This window comes from Pararge aegeria, chromosome 15, assembly GCF_905163445.1.
Source record: "Pararge aegeria chromosome 15, ilParAegt1.1, whole genome shotgun sequence".
Classification (NCBI taxonomy): domain Eukaryota; kingdom Metazoa; phylum Arthropoda; class Insecta; order Lepidoptera; family Nymphalidae; genus Pararge; species Pararge aegeria.
In genome coordinates this window covers 18,122,522-18,140,159 of record NC_053194.1, presented here as the reverse complement: position 1 = coordinate 18,140,159, position 17,638 = coordinate 18,122,522, and the positions used below count along the sequence as shown (strand labels likewise).

At 36.4% G+C, this 17,638-nt stretch overlaps 2 protein-coding genes across 2 annotated transcripts; both read left to right on the top strand.

Moving 5' to 3' along the window:
• Window positions 1–3,047: 3,047 nt before the first annotated feature.
• On the top strand, window positions 3,048–12,118 carry LOC120629945 (organic cation transporter protein-like). The gene is made up of 6 exons (XM_039899040.1): window positions 3,048–3,247; window positions 6,153–6,381; window positions 7,784–8,039; window positions 8,481–9,104; window positions 10,026–10,207; window positions 11,963–12,118. Exons 1-6 carry the CDS (start codon window positions 3,048–3,050, stop codon window positions 12,116–12,118), a joined length of 1,647 nt encoding a protein of 548 aa, XP_039754974.1.
• Window positions 12,119–12,821: 703 nt separating this feature from the next.
• On the top strand, window positions 12,822–17,384 carry LOC120630010 (organic cation transporter protein-like). Its single transcript, XM_039899127.1, has 6 exons — window positions 12,822–13,030; window positions 13,301–13,529; window positions 13,863–14,115; window positions 14,190–14,831; window positions 16,408–16,589; window positions 17,226–17,384. Exons 1-6 carry the CDS (start codon window positions 12,822–12,824, stop codon window positions 17,382–17,384), a joined length of 1,674 nt encoding a protein of 557 aa, XP_039755061.1.
• Window positions 17,385–17,638: the final 254 nt, after the last annotated feature.

Sequence of the window (17,638 nt, the reverse complement as noted above, 5' to 3'; positions counted from 1 at the left end):
TAAACTGTAATGTCGAAGCAAAATTAAACTAATGTTGTTAGTTACTCTTTTGTATTTTGACAAGAGGGCTTGCTGTAGAAATTTAAACAAATTTGAGCTTTTTAAATAATGGCATAATTTTTTTTTTACTTCAACGTTACTGAGTAACAACAATAGAATCCGATCTAGATCCATGTAACTGCTTCCTGCTTTTCTTACTCGTAGGGTCAATCGAGTGAGGCACTGGTTCGGATTCGCGTTGTTTAACGAATATATTATTAAATAAATTTACTGTTTTGTATTTATTCAGATGAAAAATAATGTAAATTGTTACATTTTTGCAATGTGAAATTGATATTTTATTGATATTTATAATATAGCTTTAACTATTTAGTAATAATTAAGTAAGTGTGTATACTAGTTCAATATGCTACTTATAAAATATCATGTATCACACTATGATCGCAGAGATAAAAATTATAGCAGGCTGCCATGCATCTTGAGGTAAAAAGGCTGTAGGAGTCGCTCATGAAGGTTTGCATGACATCGCATCCACTTTGTATTCCTGCGGAATTTCTGCTGCCGTCATTTGGTTTGCGAGAACGTCAATGTTCTAAAAAGATTATTTTCAAACAAACTTTTATTTTTTGCTTCACGTATTTTCAGCAACGTACTTCACAGCGTACTTCACGTACTTCACAGCGTTATTAGCAGGGGGCAAGCCCCTGCTAATAACTTTTTATAGGAATTATTATTCCTATTTTTATAGGAAATAGGTTTTCCTGAGTTTGAACTCAGGAAAACCTAATTCCATCATTATAACAAATCGATGGTATATACTCCCTACCCACATTATTTGAATACATACTGCCTATTATATTAGCCAATACTTAACCTGTCACGTGATTCGAACTAACCAACTAACATACAATTGGAATAAATGCGTTATTCCCATCTCATGAGGATATTGCGTATCTTGCGGGTAATGCGGCAGTCAAGGTGCGATCATCATTTTTCACAGCGAGATTATGTACGGTGTCTCTAGCTAGTCGTATGTGCCAAACTGTTAAACAATATAGAAAATGTAATAAACTTAATATCTTCTTTTATTTTCTAACTAAACCAAGGTCAATATTATTATCCATCATTTAAAATGACTGCCACTTATTAAACTAAGATAGTTTCTAAAAGGATATTGTATAATAAACGTTTTAAAGTAAGTATGTTGTAAGTTATAAATAAATATACTACGACAATACACACATCGCCACCTAGCCCCAAAGTAAGGGTAACTTGTGTTATGGGTACTAAGATGATTGATGAATTATAATTATATGTAAATACTTATAACTTATAGATAAACACCCAGACACTGAAAAACATTCATGTTCATCACACATACATTGTCCAGTTGTGGGAATCGAACCCACGGCCTCGGCTCAGAAAGCAGGGTCGCAGCCCTCTGCGCCAATCGGCCGTCAAGTTGGCTTTTGCTGGAGCTAATATTTCAAACGTTACCCTTAACATGTTAGTTATTGATTGCAGTCAAGGGTTTACTTGTAATGGAATACAAAAAAAAACAAAAACGGCTTATCCAGTATACTGGCTTACAAATAGAATATCATGCAGAGAGTTCAATAGTAAAATAGGTTTGACACATGGGTACTCAGATACAGAGAAGATCATACAGAGATTAAAAAAGCCTATTTTTATTTCGGATACCTAACCGTAAAGGTAAATGGGAGTTGTAATGTTGTATGACAGTCTCATGTTCACATAATACTAAAGATAATATTAGATTTACCTTTACATCGAGGTTACTATAAAATTTATGGATTACAAATTGTATTAAATACAATATAATGAGTTTATCCCTTGGTCACGTTAAGCGACTGCGTGGGAGGGCTTGAGTGGACGAATTGGGATACTAAAACTTATCTGATTAGATACATGTGATTATCTTTACTATAAATAATCAATAACGCTAAAGACTGGAAACATACTTGACACGCGCCACACCGACTTGCCATGCGACACTGTGCGATGTATTTTGACAATGAACAATCTTAATATATATAAATCTCCTGTCACGATGTTTGTCCGCGATGGACTCCTAAACTACTTAACCGATTTTAAATTAAATTGGCACACCGTGAGCAGTCTGGTCCAACTTAAGAGATAGGATAACTTAGATCTCTAATTATAGTCGCAATTTTATTTTATTGCAAATTATTTGTCTGTAATTGATTGACAGTCACATGTTATATATATACTACTATACTCATTTAAGGCTTAGCGATACTGAATACTTTAAAAACAAAATCAGACGCAGACGAAGTCGCGGGCAACAGCTAGTATACATATATGTTTCTCTAGTGGGGGCAGTGGCCGGTGCCGACAAAACCGTGCCGCCAAACCATCAAGCACTCCGGTTCGATATCTGCATATTATAAATACGGAAGTGTATTTGTTTCTTTGTCTTTCTTGCACGCCGTAACCAATCCACCGTCTATATTCTTCGCATGGAGATAGCTGAAAGGATGAAGAGTAACAGAGGCTATTTTTGATCCTGGAAAAGTATCAAATTCCCGAGGAAGTCCTAGCCAAACAACCATTTCAACCATTATGCCAAGTTGGCAACGAGATAGTTGAAAGGACCAACTGTAAGCATGGGACTACATGTAGTCCTGGAAATCATTCAAACTGTGGGCAACACCGCAGGGCACAGATAAATATATACAAAAGAGTACATTTAATGCTATTATTTTTGTGAAACTGATAGCGAGATGATTTTAAAATCCAAGTGCACGAGCTATTTGAAACCTAAAATTAAACTGCTACCACATAAGTAATATTAAGAAACATACAGGCATGTACGTGGTTTGGCATCGATTGGCGTGTAGTAAGTATGCTAGGATCCTTATAATAAAATTGGTATCTTGGTTGCAATACTTTAAATTGGACCCAATAAAAGCATATCTAGGGTGATGAAAATTGGTGTAAAACAAGGTTAGTGCGAATTTGTAATTAAAAGTGGTTAAAAGCCACTAAAAAGTAAATGTTATAAAATGACTGTCGATGAGAAAATAGAAGTTGAATATGTGAAAGAGGCAAAGAAAGAGTTTGATTTGGATGATATCTTGACGAACGAGGTGGGGCAATTGGGGAAGTACCAAATTATAACGATTCTCTTAGCAACATTTCCAGTTATTTTCTCTGCATTTGCCGCTGGAGAATACATCTTCACCACCGCTAGAATACCGACCAGGTAAATCATGTTGAATTCTATTTCTTTTTCAGGGCTGCATCCCCAGTATTATTGGGTAGCTCGTAGTCAGTTCGCTTAAATTTGATCAAGAGAGTTTGGCAATGTTTTAACAATTATTGTAAACGACGGTATTTATTTTAACTATGGTTTTGAAGGTATACTTGACACAACCTTGTACCTTTAGCGTTTCCCCATTTAACTTACAGTTTGTAAAAAGATGTTATTTATACTAACTCCTATAGTTTTTAATCATCATAATCATCACATCCACCTATCACCCCACAATGAAATGGTTAAGATTGGTGGACTCCAAACATCTTTGAGAACATCATGTGGAACTCTCAGGCCTGCAGGTTTCCTCACGATGTTTTCCTTCACTGTTAAAGCAAGTGATATTTTAATTACTTAAAACGCACATCACTTAGAAAAGTTAGTGGTGCGTGCTGGGATTCAAACTCAGACCACCCCCCCCCCCCCCCCCCCCCAAAGTGAGATCGAGCTCCTACCCAATGCCCGCTTCCTTGCAAATAACTATCTCCTAATGATGATAGTTATTTGCAAGCAAGGCATGTAAGGAATACAAAAAAATGTTACTATAATAATCAGTAGTAACAATGAAGTAGGTATATTTCTGTTTCACTTCTAATTAGCCTTTTTTTTCATCACCAGATGGAAATATGGACATTCTTACCCAATACAGCACTATCAAAAATACCGGCGATTGATGTACTTATTCGTTCATAAATATTGCATGTACTTTATGCAGATAATTGACTACAAATTTCTGTCACATATTTAAGATACACAGTGATTACAATCATTAAAGTAAGCTTCATATTATACTTAGACATTTAGTAGGGTTGCCTACTTTCTTTTCTTTATTTTGGAAATCTTTCAATCATCTTTATATATAAAAGTCCTGACGGCTGATTGACCGAGAAATGAACTAAAATTTAAATTTAGAAAAAAAATTAAAATTTTTAAATTTGAAATTTTAGCAATAAGAACGAATTGTTTGATAATCAGGGAATTAAATATGTTAATAGTATATATGAAAGTCTGTAATTTTTTAAAAAATATCCATGAAACTTGCTCTTAAAATAAAATAAAGAAACACCATTTTTTTATTTGTTTGTTTGTTTGTACCGAATAGGCTCCGAAAGTACTTGACCAATTTTAACCATTACTTCAACAAATTAAAGTTCAGATATCAGGAAGTAACAAAGCCTGACATTATTTATTTTCTAACTGGAGACTTATTTACTTGGCGAGCGCTGAGAATACTATTGGTAATACATAAAAGTTATGTATTACATGATTAAAGTGCTCATTATTTCATACATAAAAGTGCGTTCTAAAATTTTATTAGAACCCCGATAGAAACAAAAGTGGGTTACATTTGTATAGTTAGAGTTCATATTCAAATAAATAGTTTTATCACCAAGGGTAATTTATAGATCAGTTAAATACTTTTTTATTACTTGTAATCGAACATTTAATTAAGAAGTTATTGCGAGTTTAAATAAATTTAGGTGTATGCCTCACTTAAACAAAACCGTTCATTCAGAGTTTTCTTAAACTATTGCTAATTTTTTTACAAGAAGATACCACTTACAGATCTACAGATATCTATAGAACTACACCTAATTTAAATGTTTTTTTTAAAGAAAACGTATTTTTATCAACAGGATTTTCCCTTAATTAAACTGTCCTATTCGTTGGTAGTGATAGAAACTGAAATCCTAAATTTTCCTTCAAATCTGCTATGTCCTATCCGTTATCGCAATCGACTATTTTTAGCTGCTGCTTCTGCCAAAATAAATAATATAAACTGTTTTCATATAAAATAATAATATAACCTTTCTCTCTTTCAATCCTTTAAAAACATAAACGCGATCGAAGTCACGAGCATTAGTTAGTCTGCAATTTATTGTAAATTGGACTGCTTAAAACCGCTCCGATTGGCTTGTCTGCTTCATCGTGGAAACCCTAATAATTATCTTAAGTCTACGCGAGCATCACGGAATTATCCTTGATAATGTGTAATTTCATGATAATACGATTATTATAATTATTTGTCGGTATATTAAGAATTTGTATCTTTCTATCTATTCAAGAAGCGGTGATAGCCCAGTGGGTAGGAGCTCGACTTCACTTTCGGGGGGCCGAGTTCGAATCCCAGCACGCACCTTTAACTTTTCCAAGTTATTTGTGTTTTAAGTATTTCAAATATCACTTGCTTCAATGGTGAAGGAAAACATCTTAAACCTGGATGCCTGAGAGTTGTCCATAATGTTCTCAAAGGTGTGTGGAGTCCACCAATTCACACTGTACCAGCGGGGTGGACTACGGGGTTAACCCCTTCTCATTGTGAGAGGAGACCCGTGCTGTAATAGGCCCGTAATAGGTTTATTTGATGATGATGAATACCTATTAAATACTTACGTACCTACGTATATAGAAATAAAAACGTAATCAAATTATAGAATTTCAAAATATGTCTAGTGAGATTAGATAATGATTATTTTTATCATATGTAATACTAAAATGTGTTTGTCAAGATCCAAACAAACTTTTATACCCATCTGAAAACAAGTTAAAAATATATTTGTTATTTGGTTAAAATGGAACAACTTGGTCACCCAATTATTGGCATTATCTGGGAATTGAACCCAGGATCATGTGATCCGTAGTCGAACGCACTAATCGACGTTGACTGCAACCCTAGTCAACTCTTGACTGCAATCTCGCCTGGCGGTAAGATGTTGTAGTGCAAGATAAACTAAACGGCGGGCAAACTGTTAGAGGTACGGCAGTTATATTAAACCTAGACCCTTAATCGGACTTTACGCAGCATCGTAGCACGCCTTTGAAAATTTGGTTTGAAAATAGTTTGAATTTTCAGATGTCTTATACCACAGTGTGACGGCGCAGACCCTCCGTATGCTCCGGAATGGATCCTGAACGCCATTCCGGGGACTAGTGCTAGCAGCTTCGACAACTGCGAGAGGTATCAGAACAGTTCTACAGTCAGCGACGGCGCGGGGCAGTGCCCTAAAGAGTGGTTCGACTCTACGCAAACTGTGGCTTGCGAGGAATACGTGTATGAGAATCGGCTGAGCATTGTGTATGATGTAAGTTTTTCTTGACGAAATATTAACAAGATGATCAATAGACTATAAAAGTCCATGGCTGGACTAAAGGCCTCTCCCAACGGGAAGGTTTGCCCATAACCACCTGGGAAGACGATTTGCTGATCGCAGAAGAGGCATTTTAGTATTAGAGTAGTATTTTATTGTAGAATTTATTTCTTCATTAATTTCACACACAAAATTTTGTTAAAAGTTATCGAACATAAAAATAATGTTTTTGTTTTATCAAAGCCATCATCATTATAAATAAAAAAGTTTTACCCATATTGTAATAGCTCTATCAGCTGGATAGTCATCGCGATCTCTATCTCCGTGTTCGCTATTCATACAAAACAATTTTAAGTTATAAACATGTCCGTTGTTAAATATTTGCTTTCATCATCAAGGTATATAGGGTATTTTATAGAGAGTTTCAAATAACTGCCGTCTTCTCTAGCTCTCGCTTTATGCCATACGTGCAACTCGTCAAGGGTCTACCAATGTCACGTGCGACTGGTGCGAGGTTGACTTTGAAGCACTTTAAGACCCTAACGTCCTTCAAGATGTCCTTATTCCCGATTTGATCACGTAAAATTACTTGAAGCAAAGCTCTCGCTATCACACGCTGAGTGACCCTGTTTATGAGATCCATAGTTAGCGACCACTTCTCAGAGCTATAAGTCATCATTAGCAATACGCACTGTTCTTAAGTTTTCAGTAACTGAGGTATGTTTGGACGAAAATATGTCACGGAATTATGTACTATGTGATGGACAGTGGATTGTAATCTAAAGATGACATCACTTTTCTAAATGACCTAACTAGTTATTATCATTAATGTTTTATAATTTTATGATAATAAATTAGTTATTTATGTGCCGTTTGTCCTAAAGCCAGCACTGAAGCAGTGTGGGTGTCTAGGCAACGGGAAAAGAGTCCAGACTAAGCTCTGGACTCTTTTCGCGTTGCTCTTTTCTCATTGGGAAATTGATGTTATTGTATTTGATTAATTTAGATATAGGATGATGTTATTGGTAATTTACTATTAGTTAAACATTTTATGCCGGAATAACGTTTGTTAGGCTTGTCATTTCATAAACATTACTGCTAATTACATTATTGCTCTGACTTTATTAAATTCTCATCATCAGCCAAACTAATGTTTCACACTTAGAAATATCTGCTTGCTAACAAGTATTATAAGGCGTGGTGAAAATGTAAATTACAGTCAGCTTGACGTGCTCTCGGAAGCACAGAGTCAAAGTAAAAGCGCAAATACTGATCTCTTAAGTCACTCTTCATCTAGTTATAAATAAATAAGATAACTTATTAAATAATATATAGATAAATAAATAGAACCTACAGAAAGTCACTTTCAAATATAAAATACAACTATGGATTTCAGTTCGGGCTGGCATGCGACGAGTGGAAGCGATCTCAGATAGGCTCCATCCGAACGATAGGCACACTACTGGTTTTGCCCATCACCGGGTATATCTCGGACCGCTGGGGCCGTCGCGTGGCGCTCATCATCAATGCCTTCAACACCGGCTGGCTGGGGCTCGTCAGGTCCTTCGTCAACTCCTACGATTGGTTCCTGATCACTGAGGTCATAGAGTCTACTATCGGCGCTGGAGCCTACTCCTCGTGTTATATTTTAGGTAACTTGTTCAATAATATCATATATGGTGAAATCCTTCAAACTGGACCGACCTTCAAATTTGAATTTGAACTTTTACACCTCAACTTTGTAATGCTTTTATTGTGACTCTACTGTGGCTTTACAGAAGAGTAAATATGCATTTTGACACCATAGTCGTCCAGCACATGGAGTATAATAAAAAAAAGTCATTTTCTAGAATGGCCTGAATAAAATTCTAGAAACAGTTTGAACTAGATCTTAAACAGAAAGCTAGGGTACCTTACTATAGTATCTGAAAAAACGAACAAAAAAATCTGAAAATTTGTGACCGTTTAAAAAGAAAAACTTTGAACTATATTCATATGCCGTGGTGTGTTAGGGTGCACCGCCGACTTGACTTGACTGGAAAAGCTCTTCTACATATATCATTCAAAGTTTAAATTACTAATTTTCTTTTCAGTTACTGAACTTGTTGGCCCCAAGTATAGAGTCATCGTAGGGACCACCATGTCAACCATGTTCGCGTTGGGACAAGTCCTCCTCGGGTTGATCGCGTGGGCCGTGCCCGACTGGCGCCCCCTCACACAAATCCTCTATGCACCCCAACTTCTTATTATAACATACTTCTGGATAATGTCTGAATCCGTACGTTGGTACATGAGTAAAGGTCGATACGAGGAGTCCGAAGTCATCCTCAAAAAAGTTGCTAAAATGAATAAAACAGCACTGACAGACAAATCCTTGCAAGCTCTACGTGCCACTGCAGAAGCTGCGAAGTTAAAGGAAAAGACTAAAGAGCCTTGGTTACTCATTCTAGTTATAAGATCTCGCCGTATGTTGCTGCGATGCGTCGTTTCGCCGATATGGTGGATCACGAACACGCTGGTGTACTACGGAATGTCCATTAACGCCGTGAACTTGTCGGGCAACCGGTACCTCAACTACGTGTATGTGGCGCTGGTGGAGATCCCGGGTTACTGGACCGCTATCTTGTTGCTGGACCGAATCGGCAGGAAGCCGGTGCTGATCGGCGGTTACTGGCTATGCGCGGGATGTCAGTTCGCATTCGCATTCATACCCAGTGGTAAGATGAAGATTTAATGTTCATAGTTATTTATTTGTTGTCTTTTGGACTGCTTCGTAATTGAAGAAGTTATATTCTTATTTCGGTTTGCAAAAATTAGCATTATTTTACTTTCGTACTTTGGAGTTCCCGCTAAGCGGCCGGTTTCGGTTATATATTATCATTTATGTGATAGTAATCGTTACAGCCCACAACCCACGCAAGAGCAGCGGCGGTGTTTCATTTCTTTATGTGAGGGACTAACAATTCGTTGGACACGCCTAGCCACAAAAAGAATTCCAGGCAGAAAAGGGGGAAGACCTCTAAATATTTTTATTGTAGATTATTGAGAAACCAAAAAAAAAGAAAATTAGGAAAAATGAATTGAAAAACAGCAAAAAATTAAGAAAGTAAAGAAAACATACCAATTTTATTTTCAATCTACATATTTATAAAAAGGATAACAACTAGAAGGATAAATTTAGGGGTAGTCTTAAATAAATAAATAATTACAATTAATTTATTTTATGCGGCACTTAGCCATTAAAGTTGTGATAGCGGGTTAGGCTTTGGCTTCCCATTCGGAGGGATCGAATTCGATCCGGACAAGCACCATTAAATTTTCGGCAGTATGCGCGTTATTTATTTAAACACTAAATATCACTTGCTTTAATGGCGTAAGAAAACTTCGCCAGAAAAACCAGCATGTTTGAGAGTTTTCATAACGTCCTCAAAGTCATGTGGAGTCTACCAATCCGTTCTTGGCCGCGCTGGCCAAGTTATGAGAGCGTGGAGACCCGTGCCCTGTAGTGGGTCGGTCATGGGTTGGCAATGATGAAGGCATTTGACCAGCTGCGGTAATTCATGATGATGTATTTATTATGCCAATTTAAATGTTGACGGTATTCTATAATCTACTTATGACTAAATCTCTCATTGCAGGCTTCTACGGTTTATCCCTAACATTCTACCTGATCGGTAAATACGCTATTGCCATCGTTATGACCTCGGTATACGTGTACACCGCAGAACTCTATCCCACCAAGTATCGTCACAGCCTGTTTGCCTTTTCCTCTATGCTGGGTCGCCTTGGGTCCATCACTGCACCTCTTACACCTGCGCTGGTGAGTTTACTTGTCTTTATTACATTAAAATCCAAGTATTCGTTGACATTGGAAATATTGATAGAAGCAAATTGTGCTTAAACTTTATAATCATTTCTTTAAAAAATACTTTATTGAGTAACATGACGATGTATCACAAATATTGAATAAGTTATACACCTAGTTAACAAAACGCCGATCTCCGATTAATTAATTAGTGAAATGGTGCCCTAAAATTGTTGCTGAACATTGAGTTTTTTCTTATAGATATCAATCTTTTGCTTATTAGGACGAGCATAGATTTATTTAGCTTTTAGAAAATGAGCATAAACGTTGATTTAGTTGGTTGCATTAGGTAGGTATGCTATTTCATAAGATTTCTTAAATGCAACACCTTTTTTTATACTGTATGCAATTATCATTATATTTTATATTCATTGAATGAATGAATTAATATACTTTTATTGCACACCACGAACAGGACATAGAACAAAAAGAAAAGTGTAACTAAACAACGTATACAATTTGGCGGCCTTATCGCTACATAGCGATTTCTTCCAGGCAACCAATGGCGAAGATAAAAAACAGTAACAGAAAATAGTTAGGTGCATATATACATACACCCATAAAATACATATTTCATTACTTAAATATATACATATAATATATAAAAAAAACAATATTTGTAACTAAAGACAAATAAATAAATAAGTAACTACAATTATATTTTATAATATATAAAAATAATATTTAATTAAAAATATTATAATAGATTAAATATGAAACAAAATATACTGCAATACGGTCAGAAACCTTGGGCTGACGATTGACAGTTCCTTTTCTTGGGGACCTCATGTATCTGAGGTAGGGCGGAAAATTTGTGCCACTATTGGCTATCTTAGGCGGTGGAAGAATCTTCTTCCAATTAAAACTAAGATCGCTCTTGCCAATTCTATTTTGTTACCTGTCATTGACTATGGTGATGCATGTTATCTTGACTTATCGCAGGATCTCCTTAATAAGCTCGATAGGCTGCAGAACCTTTGCATCCGCTTTATCTTTGGCTTGCGAAAGTTCGACCGCATATCTCAGTTCCGCGCTGAACTAAAGTGGTTGTCGGTCGGCCAGCGGAGAGAGATGCACGCCTTGTCTCTGTTGTATCGTATCCTGTTTCTTCCTCAGACTCCGCCATATTTAAAAGAACGTTTTACGTTTTTTGATAATAACAGGCTACGTTCCTGCACCGACAGCAAACTACAGGTTCCGTACAGTCGCACGAAATATTATAGTAATTCTTTTACAGTTAATTGTTTCAGACTCTGGAATTCCCTACCTGATGACATACGTCAGGCAAAATCATTGCCTCTTTTTAAAAGTCGTTTGAAAAACTATTTTTTATGTATGTAGCGTTATAGTATGTAGTTTATTATATTTATATGTATGAACACTATATATTATGTATAATAATTATATGTTTAGTATTAGAATTTATACCATGTATGTAGTTTAGTTTGCAATATTTTTATGTAGGTAGAAATTTTTATTGCCGCACCAACCCGTTCCTTCCAAAAACTACTATCGCCAAAGGTTGTCTGGGAGAGATCGCTTTAGCGATAAGACCGCCTTTGCACACCTAAACTAGTTTTTTTTTTTTTTTATTATTTTTGTAAATGTGTTTCTTTGTATTTTGTTTTTGTGTGTGCAATAAAGAATTTATTATTATTATTATTATTATAAAAAATAAATAACTATCCTCAAATTCGTTGTTGTTTCCAGGCTTTAACAGTTTGGGAAAGTTTTCCATCTGTCCTGTTTGGTTCATTTGCTCTTCTGTCTGGGGTACTCATATTCTTGACGCCAGAGACCTTGGGTACGAAGCTGCCTGACACCATGGAAGATGCAGAGCAGCTGGGCATGCAAAAACGGAAATGATCTCTACCACATCTTACATTATAATCTCTGTATAAAGTAGTTAGTCACATAAACAACGTTCTTGTTACAGCGAACATGCATCAGTTTCAATTCCGTACGATACATTTAATATTTAACTAATATAATTTTTATTTTTTTATTTTTTATATTTAACTGTGTATTTTTAATATTAAAGATGTGGAATAATTATACGCTTCATTTTTGACAGTATCGTCAGCTTTATTTTCAAATGTTTTGTACCCAATTCTGCGGTTATAATTAAAATATAATTCTTTAAATATTCGAATTATCGAATATTTTAAGAATTATATTATAATAAATTAACATTATTTCTAGTATTGTTTCTTCAACGTATCAACACAAGTGGCATTTGTAAAACTTTACAAAATACATATTTCGAATTGCCGCTCTTCGTACATACTTCTTTGAATAATTTTACACTACTAATAGACAGCGGTATTAATCAAATATTTTACATGATTGAACGTTTCTTGATGACCATTGAGATAAACAGAAAATAGATAAAATATTTTATTGATGATATTGTTGATATATTACTCTTATCTACAATTAATACTTACGTGAATACGATTAATACCAAATTACAGATAATAATATATGCACCAAAATATCAACAATTAAAAAAGCTGAACATTAGGTCATAGTAGTAAAGTGAGCCTTACAGGACGGTTACTCTTTAATTATGGCTTCTACTAAAAAGGATGACCGAGGGATAACTATGGAAGAGGGAGAAGAGAAGAAAGCTATGAATTTAGATACAATTCTAGTAAATGAAATTGGCCAAATAGGTTGGTTCCAATTACGGATAATGGGTTTGGCTATATCGATGGCCATCTTTGCTGCTTGGGCTGCTGCTGAATTTAATTTTACGACCGCACGTATTCCTACCAGGTAAATACTATAGCTAGCTTTTCCACGGATTCACTAACAACTATATTATGTCATAAAAATTTCATTCTGTACTCTTTTTTTAAATTCTTAAAAACAAAGAATAAACCGACTTCCCTCTCTTCTGCACAAGAACGTCAGATGAAGCTGTTGTCTAAAACTTAATTCAGATATTTCTGATCTTTTCATCGTTTTTAGATACTCTACCTCTTTATTTATAGTGTTATAGGTCTAAGCTTAATCTATCATACTGTAATATATTTTTGCTTTTAGATGCCTTATTCCAGAGTGTGAGACAGAGGAATCGTTTGACTTTAGAGCTTCGTGGGTTCTCAACGCTATTCCACAAGCTGGAAATTCCTTCGATCAATGTAGGCGCTACCGAAACATTAGTTCCACCATTACCCGGCAAGATAATTGCCCGGCTGAGTGGTTTAACTCTGATAGTATCAAAGACTGTGAAGTGCATCTCTATGAGAACACAGATACTGTCGTCCATACTGTAAGTCCTATAGGTTGCTGTTTATATGTTCCAGGTTTGTGCCCAGTAGGATGATAATTCAAATTGAAATTCAAAATTCATTTATTTTGAGTATGCCAACTTAATAAGCTCTTTTATGACGTCACGTATGTATGTTTGTAGTGACTCTACCATCGGTTCGAAAACAGATTCGATCTAATAGAAGCCTGCAAGAAAGTCGGCAGTTGCTCTTTCCAACATCAACATTTACAAAACTTCTTCTATCTTGCGGAAAAAATAAGGGTTCCAAGTTACTAAGAAATTTATCAAACGTACACATTTAAAAAAAATTTAATAAATTGTTGTTGTTTTCAGTTCGGACTAGCTTGCGATGAATGGCGCCGCACATTAATTGGTTCAATTCGAACGCTTGGTACATTGGTGGCACTCCCGATCACAGGTTACATCTCGGATCGCTGGGGTCGCCGAACTGCTCTTAGCATCAACGGTTTCACTACAGCTTGGATGGGTATCGTGCGTTACTGGTCTAACACTTACGTCGGTTTTCTAATTTCTGAAGTAGTAGAATCCATGTTCTCCGGAGGATTTTCTTGTGCCTATATAATATGTGAGGAAAAAGACTTTTTTAACAAAATATGTTTCGAAATATTTCTAAATTTTGACTTAATTTTAATCTTTCAGTGATGGAGCTGATGGGTCCTAAATATAGAGTAGCGGCTGGAGCATCCTTGAACACATCATTTTCGATTGGCTTAGTGCTCCTTGGCTTCATAGCGTGGGGTGTGCCAGACTGGCGAAACCTAACCCTTGCGCTTTACATCCCACAGCTTCTTACTTTCTCATATTTCTTCCTCATGGCTGAATCAGTTAGGTGGTACATGAGTAAAGGTCGTTTTGAGGAAGCAGAAAAAGTCCTCAAAAACGCAGCGCGTGTCAATAAAAAAGAGCTCTCAGAGAAATCTTTGGAATTACTGAGAGAGCACGCTCTAGAAGAGGAGAGGAAGAAGGCTGATGAATTAGCTCGAAGTGAACCTGAGCCATGGCTGGTGGTGCTGGTGTTCAGACACAAGAGGATCCTTGTAAGATGCATGGTGTCTCCGGTCTGGTGGATCACAACGACGTTCATCTACTATGGCATGTCCATCAACGCGGTCAACATGTCCGGAAACCGGTACTTGAACTACGTGGCGGTGTCTGCGGTGGAGATCCCCGGCTACTGGGCTGCGGTGGTGCTGATGGCAAGGATCGGAAGAAAGCCTGTGCTTATTTGCGCCTTCTGGGTTTGCTGTGCTTGTCAGATTGGATACATCTTTATACCTAGTGGTGAGCTCAAATTGAACTATTTTTACAAATTTTTATTTGGTTGCAACTGTCCCAGTATCTGTTCATCTGTAATCAAATCTTGCAAGCTAACTTTGACCTATTTCGCTATTTTGGTTTTCGATTGAGTTGAAATTGACTGAAATTGGTTAGATGATAGAGCCAAAGGTGGCAATTGGAACTTCGTAATAAAACGATGCAACCCCATTAAGTTCGGACTTATTTGATCTGCTTTATAAGGACTTTGGTTTTAGGGTCTAATTTAAAAGTAAAAATAATAATAAGATTGTTGATAATAACTATGCCACATTTCGATCTATTTACATTACATAGTTAGCTTAATTCGTTTAGTAATTTGATTCAACTAATACAAGCTTGTTTCAAAAAACAACTTAAAAATATAATTTGTTGTTTAAATCACAAAAATTGCAGTTTTAAAACTTTTGGGTAATCTAGACCTAACGCAGCCTAACCTAATTTGCTTTGATAATTCCAAATAAAGCCACAATTATCGAAGCAAATTAGGTTAGGCTAATTTGCTTCGATAATTGTGGCTTGCATAATTTTCACTGTTACCTGTCACTGTCTACCATCAGAAATGGTAAACCAATTAACTCTTATTATCAGTACAATTTGTTAGTACAATGCTACCAACCCTGGTTAAAAGTGTAAATATGTAGCTTTCTAGGATATCAGGAACTTCGGCTTGTGTAGTTCCGGGATATAACCAAGTAGAACTATAGATAGGATGATAAAATAGTTAAGTCGATAACAAAGTTATCATTGTTTCTGAACAAATACCGCTTCATAATCTTTCTTTTGGCGGTCATAAATATAAATTGGTCTTAAGTCTCATGTGTCTCATGTTTTAAATTCTGTTGTATGTGTAATGCGATCCACTTTGTCTACATTTATGGCGATAATATTATGTTCTTATCGCAAGATTATTGTTATAAATCCACAATATTTTGACATCATGAATATGCTTCCGTAACGAAATTACCTGTTATTATTGAGACTTATTATCAAATTGGTTTTACTTTATTAAGTAGGAGGCTTCGGCCGTAGTTAGTTTCGAGTGTTTGTGGTAATGGCCAGCTAAATGAAACGCAAAGGTTATTGTTAGGAAATTACTGTACCTTTAATGTTAGTGTATAAACCATTTTCAACTTGGGTCGTTGCTTATCCGACGGATTTACGATTACACCTACACCGCTATTTTAGGGGAAGCCAAAGGGCAAAAAGGGTCCCTATTAAAAAAACTACGCTGTACGTTAGTCTGTCTGTCTGTTTTTCACCAGTCTCTATCTAATGAACCGTGATAGTAAGACAGTTGAAATTTTCACAGAAGATGAATTTTTCTTTTGTCGCTTTAACGATAAATACAGAAAATACGCACTTGGCCGATTTTATACGAAGCTATTTGGCTTCATAATCGACCTAGTATATTATATTAGTATTAATATGCCAATAATATTACAGGCAAATGTGGAAGTCACATGTCAGTATTTTACAGACTTAATATTATTATGCCTTTTCAGTTGTACAAAAGGTAACATATATATGTTGTCAACTGTAGACCAGTACGCCGCCTCCTTGTCGCTGTACCTGGTGGGCAAGTTCAGCATCGCGATGGTGATGACGTCCATCTACGTGTACACATCCGAGCTCTACCCCACCAAGTACCGCCACAGCCTGTTCGCCTTCTCCTCCATGATTGGCAGGATTGGCTCCATCGTCGCCCCACTCACGCCGGCTTTTGTAAGTGTATTTTTGAAAAATCACTGCACAGTGAAACTTAGTTTTACAGAAAATTTATTCCATAATCCGTTGGAGCTCGTAGTTTAACAATTACAATAATAATCTCTTATGTGGTATTCCCACATTTCCGTGTGGGGACGGCAGTTCAGAATACAGTTGACACCACCCCTCTTCTGCCCGTGCGTGTCGTACGAGGCGACTAAGAAAGTATATCGGAGAGCGGGCAACAGCGTCCTCCGTGCTACTGCTACCATCTACTGCGATCACCAACCCACCTGCCTGCATGGTAGATGGGCAAATCCTCCAGTTGGGAGAGGCCTTTAGTCCAGCAGTGGACTGTAATAGGCTGTTGATAATGATGATGACGATGATTCCCACATTAAACAAAATACTGTTTTATTGGTTATAAATGACGGCCGATTGTTGCAGTGGGTAGTGACCCTGCCTTCTGAGTCCGAGGCTGTGGGTTCGATTCCCACAGCTGGAAAATGTTTGTGTGATGAACACTATCGTTTTTAGTGTCTGTATATGTTATAGATATTGTAATAATATTATATGTTTGGGGTAGAAGGTCACTCGTGGGACTAAATTATTTTAGTGTCTGCAAATTAACTTTATAATAATATTAACTTTCAGGGTGCCGCGGTTTGGGATGACCTTCCGTTCGCACTGTTCGCTGGGTTCGCATTCATCTCTGGTTTGCTGGTGCTGGTGACTCCAGAGACGCTCGGCACCAAACTACCGGACACTATGGAAGAGGCATCCAATCTAGGCCTTAAGAAGACTGACCCTTGACACATCCTAACATCCAACTGTATCCAATTGCGTATTATATAGGCGACTTCTCTTAGTTTACTCTATACAGTTAGTTACAACTCTTAAGATAATGGCAAATTAATTTGCTGCATAGATTCTGTAAAATCCTCAAAAATCTTGAATATCAGTCACCAGTGACGGACAATAAAACTTCTTCAAATAGATAGTTACCCTTTAAAATTAAAATTCTGTAAAATTCCCATTTCCGAAACGTTATAAAAATCTTGCAAGAT

Bases quoted from the DNA above. Each gene is read 5' to 3' on its own strand.
- LOC120630010 (XM_039899127.1), top strand. From the start codon at position 12,822: ATGGCTTCTACTAAAAAGGATGACCGAGGGATAACTATGGAAGAGGGA. The intron at 14,116-14,189 runs GTGAGGAAAAAG...TTAATCTTTCAG, and splicing joins TTCTTGTGCCTATATAATAT to TGATGGAGCTGATGGGTCCT. The intron at 14,832-16,407 runs GTGAGCTCAAAT...TGTCAACTGTAG, and splicing joins ATACATCTTTATACCTAGTG to ACCAGTACGCCGCCTCCTTG.
- LOC120629945 (XM_039899040.1), top strand. From the start codon at position 3,048: ATGACTGTCGATGAGAAAATAGAAGTTGAATATGTGAAAGAGGCAAAG. The intron at 8,040-8,480 runs GTAACTTGTTCA...TTTTCTTTTCAG, and splicing joins CTCCTCGTGTTATATTTTAG to TTACTGAACTTGTTGGCCCC. The intron at 10,208-11,962 runs GTGAGTTTACTT...TGTTGTTTCCAG, and splicing joins CACCTCTTACACCTGCGCTG to GCTTTAACAGTTTGGGAAAG.